At 45.9% G+C, this 22,509-nt stretch overlaps 2 protein-coding genes across 6 annotated transcripts in view; one reads left to right on the forward strand and one right to left on the reverse strand.

Annotated features, from left to right (window-relative positions):
- The first annotated feature begins 4,699 nt into the window (after window positions 1-4,699).
- On the forward strand, window positions 4,700-14,147 carry ADPGK (ADP dependent glucokinase). Of its 2 annotated transcripts, none has more exons than XM_027466215.3 (7): window positions 4,700-5,050; window positions 7,237-7,462; window positions 8,676-8,738; window positions 9,245-9,365; window positions 9,869-10,065; window positions 10,254-10,352; window positions 10,920-14,147. In XM_027466215.3, exons 1-7 carry the CDS (start codon window positions 4,836-4,838, stop codon window positions 11,469-11,471), a joined length of 1,473 nt encoding a protein of 490 aa, XP_027322016.1. In that variant the 5' UTR covers window positions 4,700-4,835; the 3' UTR covers window positions 11,472-14,147. The 2 variants fall into 2 exon arrangements, with proteins under 2 accessions (XP_027322016.1, XP_027322017.1); XM_027466216.3 differs by having other exon boundaries at window positions 4,742-5,050; window positions 10,923-14,147.
- Window positions 14,148-18,002: 3,855 nt separating this feature from the next.
- Window positions 18,003-22,509, reverse strand: part of BBS4 (Bardet-Biedl syndrome 4) — a 40,028-nt gene continuing 35,521 nt past the window's right edge. For all 4 annotated transcript variants that reach the window (XM_027466209.3, XM_021270662.4, XM_013097218.5 and 1 more), the window contains 2 exons: window positions 22,058-22,268; window positions 18,003-21,087 (listed from right to left, as the gene is read on the reverse strand). In XM_027466209.3, coding sequence (XP_027322010.1) covers window positions 20,936-21,087; window positions 22,058-22,268 — 363 coding nt within the window. In that variant the 3' untranslated portion in view covers window positions 18,003-20,935. The remainder of the gene's footprint in view (window positions 21,088-22,057; window positions 22,269-22,509) is intronic.

Consider the following 22,509-nt stretch of genomic DNA (forward strand, 5'->3'; position numbering starts at 1 on the left):
TTGCTTCCAGAAGACCTTCTGACAAAGGGTTTAATTCCTCCATTTCTGACGATCTGAGCCATTTGTTCCAGAAACAGAGCAATTGTTGCTGAGCTCAGGCAGCCACTGCCATGAACCCTACTGGCTCAGGGTGCTCACCAGCACACACAGAGGTTCACTCTCACTCCAGCTCCCAGGCGTTGTGCAGCCAACCAGGCTCATCACCACAGGGTGCGAGCAATCAGCACTGCAAAAACCAACAATTTGGCTCAAACTGAAAGCAGCACGTAACTCTGGGTCTGGAAGCTCCCAGCTCCAGCCAAGACAGAAGCTGTTCCACCCCCAAAGAAAAAGAGCTGCTCTGCACAGCAAGTCTCACTTCTGCAATGACAAGTGTCTAACATGGTGGTTCCGATTCTGCAGAGCACCCAAACAACCGGCATCTGGCAGCTTCACGCTAGCACTTCTTCCAGACCCTAGTGCTGGGTACAGACAATGCTGATACTAATTAAGTAATTTAAATGGGGACTTGCATCTTTCCTGTGTGATTCCAGTTCTGAAGCACTGCACTACTGATGAGTGTTTTGCAACTGCCAAGACATGAAAGCGTGTTTGTTATTAACACATCACTATATAATTAGGGGACTTAGCAGGGGGCTGGGTATTCACATGTTCTTTTTCCTCTGGCGCTGACAGTGCTAGATGAAAGTCTCTAGGTATCCCGTTAGGTGACAAGTGAAAATGAGTTCTGTGGCCAAAATCAAGCAATTTGGCACAATTTAGAAGAGAGATGGTATTTTCTGCTCAAAAAGGCCCCAGAATTGGAACAGCAGGAGGTGTTACAGATCAAGATTGAGATGCGGTGGCCAAGCTGAGTGTGTCTTACGGAGCAGGGAAGCAGTGGGTGCTGAAGTCCAGGACTGAGACATGTTGGCAGAGCTGAGATGGGGAATGTTGCCCAATTTCTGAGCATAGCACTGATTCTGTATTTTAATTAGAGTTCCTCTGCTCATCTGCAGGGCTCAGTACAAATTTCCATCTCCTGAATTTTCCAGGCCTTTATTAGGACCCATCCAAAAAGCCTGGGTGCCACTTGTTCCTATTCCTCCAGCAGCAACCAGTCACACCCACCAAATTCCACTACTGGCTCTCACTATGTGTCACCAGGCAAGCATCAGAAATGTCTGCACTAGCTTCACCAGTAGGGACTGATGCACGGTTGCCACTCTATCTTTCCAATTCAGATCAAAGGCCTGCAATCAAAGATGGGAGGATGTGGGATTTCAGGGAGAGGTTTGATAGAGAACACAGAAGAGGTAGTGGGACACACAACACCTGAATAATTGACTTCACGAAGCCTAGGGAACTCAGAGAGAGGCAGTAATACCATGGGAGCGTTGGATACCACAGGAGGGAGCAGCCCTGAAAGCATCTGCAATGCAAATCCCGCCTTGGGTGCTGCCTAATGTTTATTAGGTACAGCTAAAGATTTAATTCCAGGCATTACAGATACGCATGACCGATCCCACCAACAATAAAGGAATTCATAGTTCGAGGAAAACTCCTCCCCTTCCCACACTGTGCACAGGCCTACAATTTAAGCTGGCCAAAGTAGGTCAAAAGAAGAGAGTCCATTTGAATATGCAAATTCAACTTAACAAGGAGTGAAGACAATTGCTTGTGAGTTCAAGCTAAGAAAAACAGGTCTTCGTAGTTCCTTTGGGAACTCAAAGCTTAGGCTTTCACCCCTCCCTGCTATTTCTTCTGCTTGCCCATCTTCATCCCCTTTCCTCTCGCTTCCTGTCTAATAAGCTTCTGGCAAACCCCCCAATTCTCAAAACCAAGCCTGTGATCAGAAAAGCAAACTCACTAACAGCATTAAAAGCTCACAAACCTTTATGTGTGAACCTGAGTGGCTACTGAGAGCATGTGCTCTGTGCATAACTCTCCACGGCAAATTTTTTAAAAGCAGCATTTTCCTGCTTATTTGTCTGCCTCCTGCAGACAGAGTCCCATTCCTCCCCCCCACTTTTTTTTTTTTTTTGCTAAAGGGAACAAGTTCAGTTTCCAATAACTGAAGACTGATTAAACCCACCCTCCCTGACACATCCCTTCCAACCTTCCAAGTCACAGGCAGCTCATATACTGAAACAGCATCAGGAAAAGGATTGGATCTACAAAGAACTTCATATAACCAGGAAGAAGCAGCAAAGGAAAATTGTTGCCATGAGTTTTGATTTAAACTCTTTAGAAATCCACCAAGTCTCACCTTCTCTTCATATGTTTTATTAAAGGACCCCAGCAAAAGCTCTCAAAATCAGTGTAACATCTTTGAAATAAGGCACAGCCCTGAACCAGAACTAATTAAACAGGTATTTAATTAATACTTTTTACTCAATCTGAGTTATCTCATATGAAACTATCAGCCTTGTGTCCCTCTCTGTTACCTCCAACCAAAGTTTGTAGGATGCTAGGTGGTTCAGGGGAAAGGAAATAAGGAGATGCATTTCACTTGTCAGATGACACTTTCACTTCTGGTTTAGCTCTTACAGGCAAATATAAATCTGCATTGGCTTAAAACAAATATAAACCAAAAAGCTGCAGATTAGCTCTGTAACTGAACAGGTTCTCCAAGGGAACTGCCTTTTTTCTTTTTTTTTTTTCTTGTTTTTTTTTTTTTTGAAAAAACACCTTATTTTTGTCGACAAGAACCAAGGTCATCAAAGCAATCTTTCAATTACCTTTGCAGTCTCATTCAAGTCCACCGATAAAACCATTCATGGAGAGTGAACACTGGCAGTTTAAACAGACCAAATAGCAGTGGTTCCTCCTGAGCAGGTTTGATTTTGTTGATGTGGAAACTGCACCTGTTCTGGGAGTGAAAAAGACAACTTTAGTCTTCAGGGCAACAACGCAGAACATGGCATTAGCATCAGATCAAAAACTAATCACCCCAAATTGGAATCGTGGCTAATTCCCTTAAGTACTACTGTATTAGATGGGTTATCTGCTTGCAGCCTAACCCTCTGATGACACAGTACTAATAATGGAGTCCCTGAGCTGTGACAATGTTATGGGTCGCAGCTGCCTTATGGGCATGTCTAATTATGATGTTCTGTGACAAGGCTATAAATACATGTGCTCCCACAGGTGAAGACCTGATTGTACTGAGCAACGAGAGGATCCAGCAGGTATTTGCTCTGTTCTCCAACAACACAGCACTGCTTGCTTGAACTGGAGGGTTGCTTATGGTTGTGGGAGCCCTGCAGGCCTATACCCTAGGGACTCGAAGAGTATGGAAGCAAGTGAGATTTCATAATCACATACAGATAAAACATCTGTGGGAAAAGTGCCAAAGGGAAAAAGAGTAAATTTGTTCAAATGAAAAAGCCAACTGACAAGCCCCTAAGACCACCTGAGCAAATGCAAAGAGTGTTTGCATATTAACAGACCAACATTGATGGGCTGAACACAGGTCTAAGTGCCATTATCAGTCTTTTAAGGGGCACTGAAGCAGGTAGCTATTTGAAGAGAAAGAACCATCTGAAGGATTTCTTGAACAATGGGGAAGGTGGCTAGGCCCCCACTTTGTTTGCAGTATATGGTTCTTAAAACTCACTACATTATTGTGCTGCTCTAGGCTCTTTAAAAACTTTCCCTGCACACCACCCACTGCCAGGTGAGGCCCATTTTTACTCTTTCCCTCACAAATTCCAGTCCTGCCCACCTCCAAGCCCGCTGTCTTCACTTGTCCCTAGGAACAACATCACAGGAACAAAATCCTTGAGGCAGTCACTCCTTTTTGAGAAGGACAGGCAAGAAAGGCAACCTGATGGGCAGCCCAGTGACCACACAGGGCCAGAGCAGTGAGCCACTGAGATGAGCCAGGAGTAGATGAGCCACTGTCCAAATACCCATGCTTGTAATCTAGAAAGAATAATCTTGTAATCTAGAAGCCTTCCTCTCTCTTTCACTGTTTGTTTTGTCAGAGTCAAAGAAAGTGACAATCATTCACAACACAGAACTGAGTAGGAAAATTATCAGCTGCCTCAGCCAACGCACTGTGGCACACAGTTGTCAAACTCCTGCAAATTTTGTCATTAAGCCTTAGAACAAACGTTTCTGTGATATCTAAAGCAACCTAGAAAGTTTCCCTTTAATTAAAGGAAGGAAAGCCTCTCTCCTGACTTGTTACGACACTTGCATGATGGGCTGAGGCAGACAAAAGGATATCCTCCCACTGCTCCCTGCTAAACCCAGCACAGGCTGCCTCACAGGAACGTGGGCACAAACCTGAAGTAACTTCACCTGGGGAAGGCACAAAAGAGGCTGAGAGCAGAAGCTGCGCTGCTGAGACACAGGTTGATGAACACGAAGAGCAGAAACAGCGCACGGGGCTACACAGGTGCTGGGAAGGCACTGAGGGAAAGGGGAACAGGCTCCCTGTTCCTCATACCACACTGCTTGCTCCCCGCTGACCTGGGGGAACGAGGCCAGGCTCCTCGGGGCCGAGCAGAGAAACTTTGGAAGCCGCAGACAGCCCTGAGGCGGCCGAGGACCGCCCACGCCCGCCATTTCCCCTCACGAAGCGCCGCCGCGCTGGCGCTCCCCCGGCCCTATTCCCGTAGCTCAGCTACGCCCGCTGCGCCGCAGCGCTCTACCAGAGGTACGCAAAATGCGCAGCGTTAGGAGAGGCTGCGCACTCGGCGTGAGGCCCGCCTCGATTCCCGAAGCGGCTTTACGGCAGCCGGCGCCGGGCGGAGGCGGGGCGCTACGGAGGCGGCGTAAGGAGGGGCGGCCGCCCGCCTGCCCTCCCGCCCGCCTTCCCCTCAGACGTGGCGGCGGGGGCGGCCGCGATGTGGCGGCGGGCGCTGTGCGTGGGGCTGCTGGCCCTGGCGTTGGGCTACCTGTGCCTGCTGGGCCCTCAGCTGCCCCCCTCGGCCCTGCGGCTCCTCCCCGCCTCGCTGCTGGGGGGGCTGCGCCGGGCCGGCTCCCTCGAGAGCCGCATGGTGGCGGCCTGGCAGGCGGCCATCGTCCGCCCGGCGCGGGGCTGGGCGCGCGTCGCCGTCGGGTAGGTCAGGGACGTGTGAGGGGGGGGCACCGAGGGGAAAAACGGGAGAGGGAAGGGCGAGGAGCAAGTGGGAGGGTACCTGTGGGGAAACCCAACGCCTTCTCTCTTCTTAAGCTGCAAAGAGGGTAAGGGGAAAGTTCAGGAATATCTTCCTGAGGCGGATCTTCAGAGCTGGGTTTAAGCGTGGCCATGGATCTCGCTGTTATATATATAGCGCTTGACTCACTTTGGCTTAAATAAAAGGATGTGATGGGATAACTTGACTTTGATGCGAGGTTTGGCCTCCGAGTGTTGCAAAAAGGTATTCAGTGTAATGGCTGCATAGCTGCTGTGGGATCAGCTGGAGGCTTGCTCTTGCATTATGGTCGATGCAAACTTTCTCCCCTGAATACAGAACATTTCTAGTGTCCCCTTTAGTCTTATGCCATGCCCTCATTGGAAAAGAGACAGTTATCTTCAGCTTAGCCCTTTCTTCTTTGCTTTAAAGGGACTGAATACATAGAAATAGCTAGATACACATAATAGATACACAACCCAAAGGCCCAGGGCCTCAATGTTCCACAGCAAAATAAGTTCATTAGTAGCATCTCCCTGCTGTTAGGGCAGATTATTAAAAGCAAGAAGTGTGTTAGCAGAGGAGTGGCAGGGAGGGAGAAGAAAGACAGCTGGAGGATGATTAGAAGGGTCTCACTTGAAAGAGCTGTGACTTGTTTTCTGTCCCTTTGCATCTTTAATGATTCATTAAAACATAAGATTGCTGCCCTTTTGCTGCAGTGAGGTTGTGGCTAAAATGCTGTTGAAAATTATTGTTTCTTTCTTTTTTTTGTCTGCTGTGCAAGGGGATTTTTCTCCCTTAGTATGTGATGCACAGTGCAGCGGATTTCCAATCAAACAGGAGCTGCGTTAAAAGTGCACTGAAAACCCTTGAGGTTTTTAATGTCCTTTATTCAGTGTGATGCACACTTCACGTGTTGCAGCCCAAGTCGTGCATGAAAGGTCACCGATGAGGAGGAAAGGCCGTGCGGTTCGAGCTGACATTGGTATTTGGAGTGTTGTGGACAGATGCAGAGCAAGCTGAAGATCCTGGGAAGGCTTTATAGGTTGTTTGGACCACTGTCATGGAAGCATGGGGCAGAGGAACAGCAAATGCCCTTAGAGCAGTTCCAGAACATGCTATAGAAATTGTTCATGTGATCTCAGTAAATATTTTGTTTATATTAGTGTCTCTCTGAAACCAAGGAATAGGAATGAAGGCAAGCACTTATAAACTTCCCCTAAAATACATCAGTAGAGCATGTAAGATGTTTCCTGCAGGCCTGGTTCCAGCACAGAAACTTTCCTGTTCTCTGCTCTGACTTGGGCTCCACTGTGTTTAAATTGCTCTAATTTATAAAAAGTTTATAAAACTTGAAGGTTTGAGCAGCAGGTCTGATGTCACCTAAGGCTGAATCTGCCAAAATGGTTCTTGTAATTTCCCAAGTGGTGCTGGATTTTTCTCCTGCTTTGCCATTTGAGAGAAGGAGACATGCCACTCCTGGAAATTGGGGATGGTTCTTTTCAAACTGCAGTCTTCGAATGTTTTGACTGAAAAGTGGCTCTCTTGACTTCTTGTAAACAGAATCACTCCAGGTACAGGGTGTTTGTGTATGTGCTTTTGCTTTTTATTAGCAGTAGTTGAAACTCAAGAGGCTGATCTAGTGGGCTGAAATACTTTCAGTTTTAACAGTTCTGAATTGCCTGCAGGTTTTAAACCAGAACTAGAACAATAAAAGCTTCTTTATTTTAAGAATTAAAAGTTAAAAATGCTATTATTATGGTGCCTGCTCTTTTTTGAGCAAGCCTAAACAGCAAGCAAAGTGCAAAATGTAACAACATTTACAACCACCTTTGAACATGAACAACTTATACTTTGTTTTAATTTAGCGGAATGTTCAAAATCCAACTCTTCAGTGCTGTGATGGAGCACAATAAAGAGAGAGCACTTTAGTAAAAATTTAGAAAATTCATATCCCAGTGTTTTTTTTCTCTTTTGTTTTGTTTGTTTTTTAACTTGGTTGTTTTTCCTGAGGGCTGCCCAGATTTAACAGCAAACATCACTGGCTGGGAAGTGAAGTCATTGTATTGTCTCCCAGGCGCCCTAACGTACGCTGGCTTTCCCTGCAGTGCATTTTCCTTCTCTCTTTCAGCGTCAACGCCTGTGTGGACGTGGTTCTGTCTGGCGTGAAGTTGCTGGAGGCACTTGGTCTCGAACCTGGGGATGGAAAAAACCACGCCGTCCTGGCCTCCCAGCAGGACCTGAGGGAAGCATTTATGCACTTCATGGAGAAAGGGGCGGCTGCCGAGCGCTTCTTCAGCGATGCGGAGTCTTTCCATCACATAGCACGGACAGCCTCAGAGTACCCAGGTGCCCAGGTATGTCCTCCATGGGAAGACAGGTTTTGAGAAGTATAGTTCTTGCATCGTTGGTGACTCTTGTTCTCTGTCTAGTGAGAGCTCTGATCATTTAGGAAAAAACAGAGAACAGAACTCTGCACCTGTCCCAAACTGAAAGGTTTTGAATGGTCTGTCCCTTGCTTGCCTTTTCCAAATTGAAATACCAGCCCAAGACTACCTCTGTAAGGATAGTACTAAAGACATTTTCATGTTTCATGGGAGCCAGGTGGGATTGATGCTGTAAAAGAGGCTCTAACATCTTGTAGTGAGAGAGGAAGTAAGGAAAAAATCCACACATGAGAAGTTATGAACATGCTGATCAGCTCTAGGACCTTAATGCAGGGTTTAAATTCTCTCTAGAAGTAGGGATGATGAGAAGAACTCAGTGATTTTCCTGAAGCTTTGCTTTGCAAAAGCAAAGTTCTGTTGCTATGTATGTAGTTCTTTATGCTGGGTCTTCTGAATCTAGCTGCATATCTGCTTCACAGCTCGTTTCTACAGACTATTTAATGCTGCCTTATATGCAGTTTGCCAGCTGCTTTTGAAAATCTGGCCTTTTATTGGTCAGGACTTCTGCGTGTTGGTCTATTTCTCAATGTTTGCTATGTGGGCTTTCTGGCATCACTTGATTATCAGCTGTATCTTTCTACAGCTTGTTTTCTGTCACCTCTTGGCACCTGTGATCCTCGTGACAGATCTATGTTCTTTAGTTTCAGAGCTCACGTAGGTGTTTTCTTACTTGAAAGTTCGACCTTTCTTACCTGAAGAAACTTTCACAGTTCTGCTCGCTTTGTGTGGGCATAGATGGCAGGTTTAACCCTGAAATACTGTAGTTTTCAAATGACTGCTTGTCTGCCTGCTGATTTAAAAAAAAAAAAAAAAAAAGTTACCAATTGCCAGTGCAGAAAATCTGCACTGAAGTAGGAGGGAGTGTTAAAAATCAGTTGATTTGCATAGGGCTGTCAGTTACCTGAAGGCAAATATTTAGACTTTAAGAAGAGAACACTTAAGTTGTTGGCATCTCACAGTAAATTGTAAAATTGTTTTATCTTCATCCCCGCTAAGCTTTCCTAAATTCTCTAATGCTGGAACCTTTCTAGAAGCTAAAATCTGAAGCCTGTACTAAGGACTAAGCTCATGTAAAGCTATCAAAGCAAGGGAATGCCCATACCTGCCTTGATCTGTTTTACAGCTTTACGTAGGAGGAAACGCTGCTCTCATTGGTCAGAAGCTTGCAGCAAATCCAGACCTGAAGGTAGGTGTGTCAAAAGTTATACGCTATTCACTCGGCTTTAAGGAGTCTCAAACCTGTTATTTAGGTAATGGTTTACAGCTTACTGCTCCTTTTTCTAATAAAACAAATATGGATCCCAGTGCTGTGCTGACCCTCTTAATTTTTGCTTATTTAATAAAGGTGGCTTCTTTTCAAATGTTCATGTGGAGGCCAAATTGTTGGAAACAGACTAGTGTAAGGTCCTCCATCTTCCAGTGAGCTTGCAAGAGTAAAGAGAGTTTGGTTCTAAAGCTGCGATGGCTTATGTATTTCTGTACCGTGCATAACAAATCCTGAAAGGAAATATTTTCCTGTATGAGAACTATCTTGCTCATCAGCAACTACTGGGAAGAGATGAAATGCGTGACTAACGCATGCATAGAATGGCTTCACACAAAATGAGATGGCTACTTTTACATTTCAGATAGCACTGAAATGCTGGCAGGGGACATGGCAGGGGATCCTTGATTGTTTTCATTGTTTTCTAGATCCTCCTTTGTGGCCCAGTTGGTCCCAAGCTCCACGAACTGCTTGATGACAATGTGGTTGTGCCACCTGAATCCATGCAGGAAAGAGATGAATTCCATCTCATCTTGGAGTATCAAGCAGGTACCGTGCCAAAGGCTGAATGTTGGATGGAACCCTGATCATCACTAAGAGATTCCTGGGTTTACAGTTTTCTTTTTTTTTGAATTGGTTAAAAGGACTGTGTAAGTTATCAGTAGTGGCAGCTGTCACTGGGCTAATCTGGTAATTCTGTGCGCTGCAGGGAGCTGTGGTAGGTGAGCAAACATCTTAAACTCCTTTGAAACTTTATTCCTTTGTAATGCAGTTACTGTAAATACTGACTTATGCTGCTGTGCTGCCATCCTCTTGGTTCTGTATTCTTGTGCACTGTGGCCTATAAAAACCAGGTATACTTTTTGTTTTGTGGTATATATCCTAAGCAGACCTGGGGGTATAATTCTGCTGCCAATAGCTGTTAATTGGGTGCAGTCATGGTATGAAACCATGCCTTCAGATTCCAGCAGGATATCCCAAAATAATCTGTAGATAAGTGGTTTGATTGGCTTCTCTTCTGAGTTGGTTTGCTCCTCTTTGCTTTGCCCTAGGTGAAGAGTGGGGACAGGTGAAAGCGCCCAATGCCAACCGCTTTATCTTCTCCCACGACCTATCAAACGGCGCCTTAAATATGCTGGAAGTGTTCGTGTCCAGCTTGGATGAATTTCAGCCAGATCTTGTGGTGCTCTCAGGACTTCACATGATGGAAGGCCAGAGCAAGGAGATGCGACACAGACGACTAATGGAGGTAAGATACTTAGATCTCCTTCATTTCCATCCCAACAAATGCTCCATAGCAAACTCTGAGCTTCCCAGGCTTGAACTTGTAATAAGGTGCATCTTCCTGTTTCCCACAGTATGCAAACCTTCGTTCCTTCTGTTTCTTTTAAAACACGTTTTAGGTGTTGTTTTTCACCTTTTCCTCTACCCCTGCAGGCTGTGGCCTCCATCTCTGACATCCCTACTGACATTCCAATACATCTGGAGTTGGCCAGTATGACTGACCAGGATTTTATGAGCAACATTGTGCATCAGGTAACAAAAAGGATGTGCTCTTTTCATCAGTTTCCTTTTCTTTAGTATTACAATGCGCAGACTGATAGATAAATACAGAAATAAAAAAAAATAAAATGAGGTTTATCATTATTAAAATTGAAAACATGGATTTAATGTCTGCTGTTGCATTCTGAACAGATTTTCTTTACTGAGCTTACCACTCTCCTCTGGGCAGCAGAGAACTGCAATGACTTGTGGCCTAGCAGAGGCCAGATTTGTTTTCTTTAGCTCAGAGGATAGAAAGGTCTGATTGTGAGGTTTCACATAGGAGGTATCTTAAAAAGCTTTTGATTGATCATCAATTCAGGGTTTTTGCAGTATTTCTTTCCTGCAAATCCCAATGTTTAAGTTGACACAGCTCTAATCTCAGCATTATGTTTCATGTGGATGTGATGTTCTGTTGCTCTTTAATGTCAAAGTGCACCTCTAGAAAAAGAATTTCAGAAATAGCCAGCAGGCTGTGATGCACTTCGGTAAAAACAGTACCGTGAAGGAGAACCCAGAAGTCCGATCTGTCTCTGAAGGAAGAACTCTTGTTCCTGTTAGCAGGTCTTTCCCCTCGTAAACTCCATCGGGCTGAACGAGCAGGAGCTGCTCTTCCTCACGCAGTCAGCCTCTGGTCCCCACGCCTCCCTTGCTTCCTGGAACGGCATCCCTGATGTGGGCGTAGTCAGCGACATCCTCTTCTGGGTCCTGAAGGAGCACGGGAAGACCGCAGACCGGGCCTCTGATCTCACACGCATCCACTTCCACACCCTGGCCTACCACATCCTTGCCACGGTGGATGGGTTCTGGGGCAACCAGGTTGCTGCCGTGGCTGCTGGAGCTAGAGCTGCAGGGGCTCAGGCTTGCGCGACTGAAACCATCGACACCAGCAAAGTCTTTCTGAAGGCTCCTCTGGAGTTTGTGACCTCCCAGATAGAGGCACCTTCCAAAATATCCTTAAATCCAGATGAGCCAGTAGTGCATTGGCACAGAGAAGGCATCTCATTCCACTTCACACCCGTTTTGGTGTGTAAGGATCCTGTCCGGACCGTGGGACTCGGGGATGCTATTTCAGCTGAAGGACTGCTATATTCAGAAGTGTATCCTCAGTAGGAGACCAAGGCCCTCCTTTGTCTCCAGTACTGTATGGTGTCTGAGGAATCATGCTCTTCTCATTAGGATTTCAGGCAGTGGTGATATAGGAACAGAATCAGGGTGTGCTATGTTTTCTGGACATAACTGTAAAAGAGCCAAAGAATAATTCCAGGTATAAACTGTCAGATACATTCCAGTCACTTTGCAGCGACTAAAACATTTCACGTTGGAGTGCAGAGGTTTTAGTATTTAATGTGAAAATTGGTTTTTCTTTGTCTTAAGCATGCGGGGAGGGAAACAAATGCCAAAATCCCTGTCTGGAGTAGGTTTGCTCTGTGGGTCTTGTCTGTTAGTGCTGGAAAAGTGCTACAGCCAGGAGAATTTTGTGTGTGTGGATCCCAGGCTGAGCACAGCAGTGCTTGGCCCTGCCTTGCTTCTGATAAAGTAAAAATAAAAGGCTCTTGCATTATCTCCTCTCAGCACATTGCTACATGGCAAGAGCAAGCCTTGCGTTTGCTTGGTGCGATGATGAAATCTGTTACTGACAAAATTACCTCTCAACCTCAGCGCCCCTCGAGCTGGAGGGAGCCGCAGCCCTGAAATGTGACGCACGCTGTACCTCCTCCCCACGTGCACAGAGGAAACCAGACTCAAGGCAGCGTAGGTGATTTTGGGTCTCTTGTCTCTGTGATTATTGGTATTCAACTGAGTCCTAGTTGCCTGCATTTAGTTTGGGGGCAACTAAAAGTGAAGATAGTCAGGGTTTTTATTTGGGAACACAGCTTTATTTTATTGCCAGGTAAATCACAAAACGTTCCCTGCGTCTGCTGACCACTACATGCCAAGGGTTTCAGCCAGGGGGGCTCACAGCTTGCTTTCTTTGCTAATGGCAGGTGCTTATGTCTGGTATTTTCCAGCTGACGGAAAAGCTATTGAGTGATAGAGACTTTTTCTTTTGTTTTGTCTGAGAACTGATGCGCAATCTTTCATCTCCCTGCCTTCCGTTCAGAAGGGTTAAATTATTAGGGAAGGGCCCTCTGGAGCTCTGGAGGCTCAAATGCTGCAACAGGTAAGACAGATGTGAGGAGCTTTTTATTTACTGTGACTAAGTCACTAGGCTGTCTTTGCTGTGGACAGCCTTTGAAAATAAAAACAGAGGAGTCAAATCATCTACTACCATTGCCTTGCTAGTTGAGAAAGTTTGTTAAATACTTCGTTTATGTATTTTTTACCTCTAGGTAGCAGCACACCATTGATTGCACAGCACCAGTGTTCTTTTGTCTCTTTTCCAGCATGGTTTTGTCTCTGTCCGTTTCCAGGATCTTCAAGCCCATTCCCATAGCAATCATACACTTTTTTTTTTTTTCAGTGTAACTGAATTAAATGCAATCAGCGTGTCTATGCAAGTCTGCACTGTACCAGAATTTGTAAGGGGTCACTTTTGGTCAGCCTTTGCATCTCAGCAGTGGGGAGGAGAAAACATTACCCATTAGGCTGGCCTGATCTCTTTCAGCAGGGCTGTCACATTGCCGTCAGTGATGTTCTCCTGGTGGAAAATGCCATTGTGAATGCTCTGTAAGGATAAAAATTGACAGCTGTTGTAACTTGTACTGACTCAACAAAAATGCTGTCTGTCAATGTGTATTTAACTTCTCCTTTCCCTCTGAGGAAAGTCTTAAGTGTTGCACCAGAGGAGAAATACAGGCAGCGCTGTGCTCTCCTGTAGCTTATCCCATCCTGGTCTTCCACCAAGTCTCAGTATTTATCGCAATGCAGGATCTTCTTAAGACTGAAAGGCTTTCTATTTTTTGTTGGTGCTTTGTTTTGTTTTAATTTATAAATTGTAGCATGGAACTTAGAGTTCTGGTTTAGTCTTCCTACAGAAAAAACAAATAAAAATTTTCTCCTTTCAGCCATCTAAAAGGTCTGAGGCCATTAGCAGGGTTATTTGCAACCTTTGATCAGAGCCTTCTGGTACAACACCGCTGGGACCACCAGTGGCCATGCATCCTGCCAGCTGGAGAAGTAATCCTTTGCTTACGATAGGTCCCACTTTCCTGACGTCGGGCCAAGCTGTGTGGATTCTTGGGTTGGAAACGAAACAAAACTAAATACACACAAGCTGTCATGAGCAGTGGTCCTGCTGCTCTGTTTCCCTTCTCTCTTCCAAAAGCATTTGCTGAGATACGAGGCCAGTTGGGCTGTGATTGTCTTTTGGCCATTTAAAATCAGGTAACTGCGCCACCAGAACTTGTCCCAAGGGTAAGGCATGTTTACACTAAAATGAATGTTACAGACTTAAATCCAGTCTCTTTTTAAAAACTAATTTGAATAAATAACTGCTGTAAGTAAGTATGAAAAAGGCAGTTATTGCTTAAGAATTCATCGGGGCCTAAAAAACCTAACCATGAAGCAATGCCTCTGAACTTCCTCCTATTGCTCTGTTCTTTCTCAACAGGTACTGTTTCTGCCTCGCCTTTGGCCTGTGGTTGTTGTGCTGCGAGCCTGGCGGGGCTGCAGCTCTGCCCGAGTATCTGCTTTGATCAGGCATCTCGCTGCCAGCTCGCCTGGTCACCAGATTCACTTACCCAGGGTAATTCGTAACAAGCGTGACCCGTTAATCAGATAGGCCCTCGCTATCCCTGATTATGTTTTGAAACAATCTATATGATAATAAAACTGAATCGAATGGCAGGCTGTCTACGCTTCACATTTCACATGCTGTGAATTTGATCTGCTTAACTTCCCTCTGCCTCCCAAACTTAATTGCAGCAAGGCTTGCAGATTCCTGAAACCTGTTTGTCCCACACCTCTGCACAGCAGCAACAGAGACAACAAAGGAAAGCTGCTTGAACAGATCTTGCTGAACAACAGAAATGGAAATAGTGGGTTTTTAGTCTGTGTACAGAAAAAAATAGTGAAATACCTTTCACTGGGGGGTTGGAACTTGTCCCCCAGGCTGCTATTTTTACTATCCCCATTGCAATACTGTTGCTTTTAGTTCCTGGGGCTTTAGTTTTTGTATTTTTTTTTCCCACGAAAAACAGCTGGAGCACATCTTAAAACCATGTATCCTGTTTTCTTATGAGTACTTAATGCTTAGAAAGGGGTCCTGTGATCTATGCATGCGTGTGGTTGTTTTTTCTTGTAAAATCCAAAAGTCCTTGGTAGGCAAGAGATTATCCACAAATTCACTTACTTGATTACTGAAAAATCAGAAAAGTTGCAATAATACCCAAGTGTCAAAACCAGTCTTGAAAGGATGCCCCCTTACTCTGTGTTCTCATGCCCTCCTCATACCTTGAAATCCAGTGATGGCTGACTCAAACCTCAGCTAGCCTTGTACTCCCCAGCAGAAGGGTTTCCTTTGGAAATGCACTGGAAATGTTTATTTGCACATAGTTTGCTGAAGACGCAATACATGAGCTCATCACTGTGGCAGTAAATCAGTGGCTCTCCAACTGATAGAACTGGTGTGTGTTGGTATTTCCACCTCTGAGTGCCTGTAGCCAGTGCAGCCATTTGCATTTTTTTTTTTCTTTCACTTACCCTTGACCAAAACCAAGCAGTGGTTCCCATCTTCCTTCAAATGGAAGGTGTCGGCACGTTCCATGACGTTGCCTCCTGAAGGCCAGGTGGCAGGTTACCTGAGGTGCGTGAAGCTCAGGAAGGTTCAACGTCCCTCAGCAGGGACGTTGCTTCTCCACTGTGCCCATGGTGCCATGTGGTTGCTCCCTGGCCACGGAAGAGCCTATCCCAAACCCCACTCTTGCCAGTTTAAATGCTCTTTGGTGTTTCACAGCACTGCTAAGGAATTCCTTGATTTTCTTTGCTTTTGTGTTTCTTGGTTATCTCCTGTTGTGCTACATAAGATCCGGTTACATTTGCTCTTTTGTGTGAGTTCCTCTTACAGAAATGATGGTGATGTTTTCTTCCTTAGCTTTTATGCCTTGTCTCTAGCAAAGTCCACATCAACTGCCCGAATACGGTTAGAGCTTTCTGTAGAGCCTGGCTCCACTTCTCAGCTACTGGAATCCCAGGCTTGGACAGCAGCAGGGACAGATCTGCCTCCAGAGCCTAATGGACAATGCCAGCAGTGTGTAGGTCTTTGCCATCAGGTATTTTCTGCCCATATCTATTTCAAGACAGGCTAGCCTAAGGCTTTTTGTAGCCACCTCCCAACAACAACAGAAATAAAAGATCTTAAGCTGTGAAGTCTGCTGGTGCTACTGGTGGCTGGCTTTTTTTCTTACTCTCTAATCCTGGACTGAATCGCCAGGAATGATGTGCCACAGCAGCGTGATCAGCCATGCTCTGAGAACTGAAAAGGAAAACTGGGGAACAGCTTCTGTGAGAGGGTTCCGAGGACATGTGCAGCATTGCAGGTACCCCAAAAGCTCTTCAGACATCGTGCTGTTGGGCTCCATGCTGGAGCTTGCAGCTAGGTAGAAGCTGATGGAGTGGACTAGTGAGCAGCTATGCTGCCTGCACGGGTACTCGGCACTGGCTGCGGGTACACGTGCTCAGAGCAAGCTGTTCTGGAGCAGTCCCGGCAAGCGTTCATGTCACACCATGTGCGTTACTATTTCTGGTGTAAGGAAACTCATCGAGTTGATGAGTACATTTGAAAGAACAGTATAAAAACGGAGGAAATACCAAATTTACATTTTTATAGCATTAGTTGGGTTGTTATGTTCTGCATTAAAAGTGAACGTTTCAACTCATATTAATTGTGCTGTTCTCCAGTGCAATTTGTGTTTTGGTAAAAGCACACAGTTAGGTTTTAAACCTGTGATCACAGCAAAGTAGTAGTTTCATTTTGAGGGGAAATAAATAAATAAGTGTCTATAGACTCATTGGTTAAAACGAGCTAGAGCAGAAGCCACAACAACTACCACCTCACGTTCCACATTCAGGCAGCAATGAGGAGATCAGAGAAATGGGAATGCTGAAGTTTGTCTTTGCTTTTTGTTTTTAAAATTTGGCTGCTAAGAGGCAGAGCAAACCTATTTGCAACGCATTCTCTTTACCCCCTGGTCTGCTCTCAGGCCTGTTTTCCTCAGCACCACTGAGTGATGAGCTCTTTAGCCAAACTGTTGTAGACCCAGGAGTGACTGCTCTCCTGTCTGTTCAGATGCCAGATGAAGCTCTGTTCCACAGCAGATGGAGCAGTTTCTTGCATAATAATCTCAGGTGGATCCTACGCCCTGACCAAACTGAATTCTCAGGGAGTTATCGATCCAGACTCTTGTGGTATGATGTCCTTTCAGCAAGGGGAACAAACGCAGGGTGGAAATAGCAGGCACAGCCACTCCCTCCTGTGCCAGAAGCTGGGAAAGGCGGAGGTTCCAAACGGCTCCCTGTCGCTTTGAAAACTGAACCTGGTATCAGCCTTTGCTGGGCGCATAGCAGCTGAAGAATACAAATACTGGCAGCTAAAGGTGAATAATCTCATTAAAATGCAAGTGGAGGAAACAACAACAACAAAAAAAACCTGAAAACCTCACCTGTGAATGTCTCAGGAAAGCTGCTCCTTGTACAGTGCAGCCTGGTTAAAACTGGATTCAAATCTCACCTGCATCTCTCATTAAGAACCCCTGCAGAAAACACTGATTTTTTTGTGTGCAGTTTAGTTTGAGAGAGTGGTACAGCTTTCCTTGTAGCACAGCTGTTTTCTGTTACAGAAACCAGTCTTGACAGATGAAGTACTTGTAATACTATGCGCTTTCTTGTAGCGTATATAGGTGTGGAGCTTATTATTTTAATAAGGCTCATTATTCTTCATTCCCCTGAGGTTTGTCTGCCTCTGTAGAAAAGACTTTGCCACTTCCCAACAGGGAAGTCTAAATTTTAGGTGTTTTATGCAAGAACGGCACGTTAGAGTAGGACCCAGGCTCTTGCCATTATTGTCTGTCAGTGACCACAGCTGGGCAAACCAGGCCATACAGGAATCCAGCGAGTACACGGTAACAGCGTATCAGCCAGCATCCAGTTGTCTCAGGGATTTCAGAATCAGAGTTGTTTGGGTTTAATGCAAGTTGCTGGATGGGTAGATAATTATTCCTGGCTGAAACAAGGTCTTGCTGTCCAGGCTTTTATTTTTTAACTGTCTTCTAGAATTGTTCCTGTCACGAAGTCAGTCTGCAGTCTACCTTGTAAGCAGTTTGATTTAACCTGGCTAATTGTAACACTTTTTTTTTCCTGAAAAGGGAAACAAAATGTCCTAAAGCAGGTGGTTTCTGCTTCCCTAGAAATTAAGCTCATTATTACTTTCCATCTTAAGTTTTCAATTACAGGGGAAAAAACAGAAAATTAGAATTATGGCTGATGCCAGAAGCAGGTTTTGGAACATAAGGTGTGATTTCCAAAATCCCTAAATGACTTTGTACAGTCCTGCTGAAAACTCCCTTGCTTAATTTCAATTGAAAGAGCAGTCCAGCCTCATTCTAATCAATAGATAGCATAAAAAAACTCTCCATAAAGATACTGCAAATTTACGGCATGCAAATGCTGTCATCACAGTACCCAGGAGGCGGAGAGGAGACGGGACAAGGAACTGCAGTTTTATTTATTATCCAACTGTAATTGCAGATTTAAAAACACTTCCTTAGATGTGAAGCTCCCTTCTGCTTTGCTGAAATCTGGAAAGAACAAGGTGCTACCTTTTCTTTTCACAGAAGGAGAGTTAATCATCTGCGTAAGCTTTTTACCAGACGGTGTATTTTAAATACCTTGACAGCACCTCCCCATGCAGCACCCCCTCGGTAGTGACACGTAACAATTACCCTAAAAAGCAGCCCAGAAGCTAACAGGTTGCACCAGTGGGACCGGGTGAGAAAAGAACCTGCTCCAATTCTTGCTCGGCCCTTCTGGTTCCCACAGCACCTGTGGGCCAAGGGCTGTTGCACGTAGCTGGTTGGTTTCGTGATGCTGCAGTCCTGAAGTTAACTTACCCCGTGTACAACTGGCAGAAGGCAGGGGAAAGCAACTGGTGACATGAAAACAAGGGAATCGAGCAGCTGGAGGGAAAACCTTCTGCTATCAGCAGTGCTGGTGAGCGCGTGCCTGTAAGTGCTGTGTTCAGGTCACTGAAACTTCCACAGCTTGCGAGCCCTCATGGTAAGACCAAATGATTACAATGAGCAACTGCCACAGGAAAAAATGTCTTGAACTAGAGTTCTGGGGTGAGATAAAGTTTCCACACCCTGCCTACCCTTGCTCTGTGATCTTAACTTCTTCACAGCTACAGTTAGGCTGCAGTAACTTTCAGTGTAAAAAGTTTAATGTGAATAAAATCACTGCACTGTACCTGGTTTATGCTGCTTCTTGTCTGGTTTGTTTAAATTTGCCAGCGCTCCACAGAAGAACCTGTGATTTCTTCAGCATGATGAAAACCTCACCACGGTGCTACCCCAGGGCTGCACCAATTCAAAACCAGCCCGTAGAGGAGAGGTGGAAAAAGCCACGTTTGAGATAAGCCAGCGATTTTGGCAATCAAAAGAGAGAAAGTGAAGGGTTCCTACTCTTTTAGTGGCCCCTGGGGAGCAGGATAGCACTTCAGTTCCCAGCTGCACTCTAAAGATGCATTAACGTCACTCTGGATAATAGCAGCTAACCAGAAAGCACTGCTGAAGGATGTTAATGCATCCAGGGCCTTCCTCAGGCTGCTGCTACAAGTTGCTGCAGAGAAGTTTCCATTACTAACCTTGCCCTATCGGACTTGTTGATTACGGAGCGATAGAATGCAGTGGTGCAGAACAAAAAGCAGGAATATATTTTAAGCAGCTCAGCAGCCCAAACAGCAAATAGGCTGAGCCTGAAGCTTCAGCTGCTTTGGACAAGTGCTAGACATCCTGCTTAGAGAACTCAGATCAGAAGTCCCACAGCAACATCAGCTCTGTGCACTTCTCTGCACACTAATGGGGAAGAAGACGAAAAAGCAGATGTACTTAACCCAGTTACTGGTTCTTTCTGTAAAGCATGATGGTCCTGCCTTAACTCCCCAAACCAGTTGCTTTGAGGACCTGTATCAAGCTCTGGATAAATCCCAGGGGCAAAAAAGCTGACAGGAGCAGAGAAAGGAAGGCTAAGGTTTTTCTGTTCAAGGATAAAAACACTTTCAAAGCATCTCAAGTATCACATGGGCATTAAAATTCCTTGCTCCGCTCACCAAGAGGCTGCTTTGCCTTCTGGAACCTAGCAGAAATGATTTCTCCTGAATGCTCCTGTAAGGAGGGCATAACTGAGTTATTCAGAGCACAGCTGCTGTCATACTAAAACAATTTAAATTTAGTGTTGAGGCTGACCATGGCAAGCCTTTTCAGAAAGGATCTTTTTTTTCCTGTGAACCAATCTTTCCCCCATGCTGGGCAACGCTAATTCTAAAGGAAGAACTCCAATCACATGAACACAGAGCTTCACTGAGGCTCATTCACCCTGTTTCTCGGCAAACAATTAGGAATTTGGTTCTGGCAGACTTTTGTGCTGCTGCAGCTAGCCTGCTTCCAGAATAGCTGGCCCCTGAGCACCTGCCTTGCTCTCACCCAGCTCTACAGTTTTCTTTGGCTGTTGTTAGCTACCACACATGCTTTCAAATAGATTTTCTCCTGTTGGATTCAAGAAATACACAGAGTGATCTTGGCATCGGAATGGGACCATGGTCCTAAAGGAGGTGGCTCAGCTGGCTTACACTCGTGCTGCCACATTAACAGAGCGACTGCCTCAAGACCAACCAGCTCGGCTTTGCCACGCAGCTGTCACCACTACAGAAAGGGTGCGCTCGTGTACTCCATGGCCACCACATGGCCCTGCCAAGGAATGAGAGCTCCCAGCTCAGCTCCCTGCCTGAGCAACCTCCTTGGCCCAGCCTTGAGAAAGCATTTAGGAAGTCTTGCCTTTGTGAAACCAGGAGTGACGAGCACGTCCCTGCCAGGATCCAGGCTGTGCCAGGCCCAAGCCAGGCTCACAGCTCTGTGATCACCCTGGTGAGGTGTTTCGCCTTCACCCCTTCTCCAAGTGCACTACCACTGACCTTACTATGGCTCATGCAGGGCTTCTTCAGCTTACAAGTTCAGCCACCAGAAGGGGTTGATCCTCTTTGGGTTCTTGTTTTCCAGGATGCTAAGTCACTACTGCTGGCTTTTCTAAACTTACTGGATGCCTCAGCACCCTTCTGGAGGACTTAGAGATGAACACTGAAGACATCCAACCCCATCAGGTCTCCATCCTCCAGCCTCTTGCAGTAAGGTGTGACCACGCTAACAGTAGCTACATGGGAACCGCTTCTGACCGCTGCAACTACTCCTTGGGACAAGGCAGAGAGCACATGCTAAAATCATTAACCAAAACCAGCTGCATTTAGCCTAACTGACAGTGGGGTGAAGCCACCGTGGGTCAGGGGAGAGGGCAGGTCCTCTTCCCCACAGGTCAGCAGGCAGCACTGCAGATGTCCCCACACCTGCCCGTGCTGACCAGAGTCTGTTCTAGTCCTCTGCCTGCCGGCTCCTGCGCTTCTCTTTCCGTTGTTCCTCGACCTCTGTTGGTGCTGTGGTCTCCTCAGGGCCCGGTTCTGAGCCCGGTTCTGGTTCCAGGGGCAGCGAGGGAGGCTTTGCAAGAGGAGCTGATGCTCCAGCACCTGGGGAGAGAACACAATTACAGAACAACTGTGTGTTTTGTCTGTTCTTTTACCCCTCCAAGCAGGATGGAGATGCAAAACAATCACAGCTATTTTTTGTTCTCAGATTTCTTCTGTCTAGCATTAGCTTATCAGCAGCACTCAATTATTTTGTGAGCTATTCAGCCAGAGACCTTACAGAACTTGGGGTTCTGCTGAAAAGCAGCTGAGGCACACTGTCTCATTCGGTTAGGCTGCTGTGAGAAGTCAGCAGGAACTTAGGAATTAAGTTGTGCTTTGGAAGGGAAAATTGTCCCACTAAGGCTGGTTTATACTCAAACTGGAACCAAAACCACAGCGTAGCTTTCAGTTCACAGTTTTAGCAATCTCAGGAAGAGTTTCCAGGCAGTTAATGTAGCTCCTTACAGAATAAAATCAAAACAGGATACTGCCACGCTGCAGTTGTATCTGTACATACTTAGGCCAACAGATAATGTTATGAACCAGCTCCTCTGACATAGGTGATAAAGTCCTTCAGGTAAGCCCCAAACTCCTGTATGTTTTTATTTTTCAGCCTCCAAATCTTTCATGCATGGAAAGTTTGTTCCATGTGTGAGGAATGGGTCCTCAGGGGTGCCAAGGAAAGAGGCCTAGGTTACACAACCTCCTTCCTGTTCCAACCCACAGGAAACAAAACTTAACAGTGACAGAAAATCACCACAATCAGCAGTATCCTGAGTGCATTCCTCCTTAGGAGCCAAGGGGCGAGAGCAGGTCAGGCCATAGGCAATGGAGATGCCCCCACCAAGCCCCCAGCAAGAAGCAACACATGCAGCTATCAGCCTAAGTCTTCTAAGGCTGAATATATCTGAATGGAGCTCTGTATGCGAGTAAATATCCTCCTAAACACATGTTGTAACTCCATACCCAAAGGGACAGAGGCTTCTCCCCTCCCACAGTTCCACTTTGCAGAGGTGCAAAGGAGAGGTACCTGGTGGAAGCTGCATGCTTTTCCCATACCCAGCAGCCGAGGACATGGCTTGACCCAGGGCCTGGTTAGAGCCCAAGGGCTGCTGAGTGCTGGAGGATTTCCCTGATGGAGCAGCTCGCTGCTTGGATTTAGACTCTTTAGCAGGCTTAGTCCAGAGCAGGCTCTCCCCGACCTGCAGGGCAGCTCCCATCTTCTGGGCAACCTCCACCATCTTCTCGAGAAACAAAGAGAGGAGACCCTTGTAAACAGGAATACTTCAGACAACAATAAAGTCAACAAAGAAATAGAGCTGTGCAGAGCTGGCAACTGCCTTGGTGCTCAAGGGAAACATCTCCGCTAATTCATTCCCTTAATTAAGAGGGAATCTTGTCTTGCTGTGTATTGATTGAAGAACTGGGCTTCAAAGAGCAGAAAAGAAGTAAGCAGCTCTCAGCAGGCGACTGCTCTGCTCA

This window comes from Anas platyrhynchos, chromosome 11, assembly GCF_047663525.1.
Source record: "Anas platyrhynchos isolate ZD024472 breed Pekin duck chromosome 11, IASCAAS_PekinDuck_T2T, whole genome shotgun sequence".
In the NCBI taxonomy this organism is placed as follows: Eukaryota; Metazoa; Chordata; class Aves; order Anseriformes; family Anatidae; genus Anas; species Anas platyrhynchos.

Excerpts from the sequence above, each read along its gene's own strand:
- ADPGK (XM_027466215.3), top strand. The coding sequence starts at position 4,836 with ATGTGGCGGCGGGCGCTGTGCGTGGGGCTGCTGGCCCTGGCGTTGGGC. Across the intron at positions 5,051-7,236 it reads TGGGCGCGCGTCGCCGTCGG|CGTCAACGCCTGTGTGGACG; the intron begins GTAGGTCAGGGA and ends TCTCTCTTTCAG. Across the intron at positions 8,739-9,244 it reads CAGCAAATCCAGACCTGAAG|ATCCTCCTTTGTGGCCCAGT; the intron begins GTAGGTGTGTCA and ends ATTGTTTTCTAG.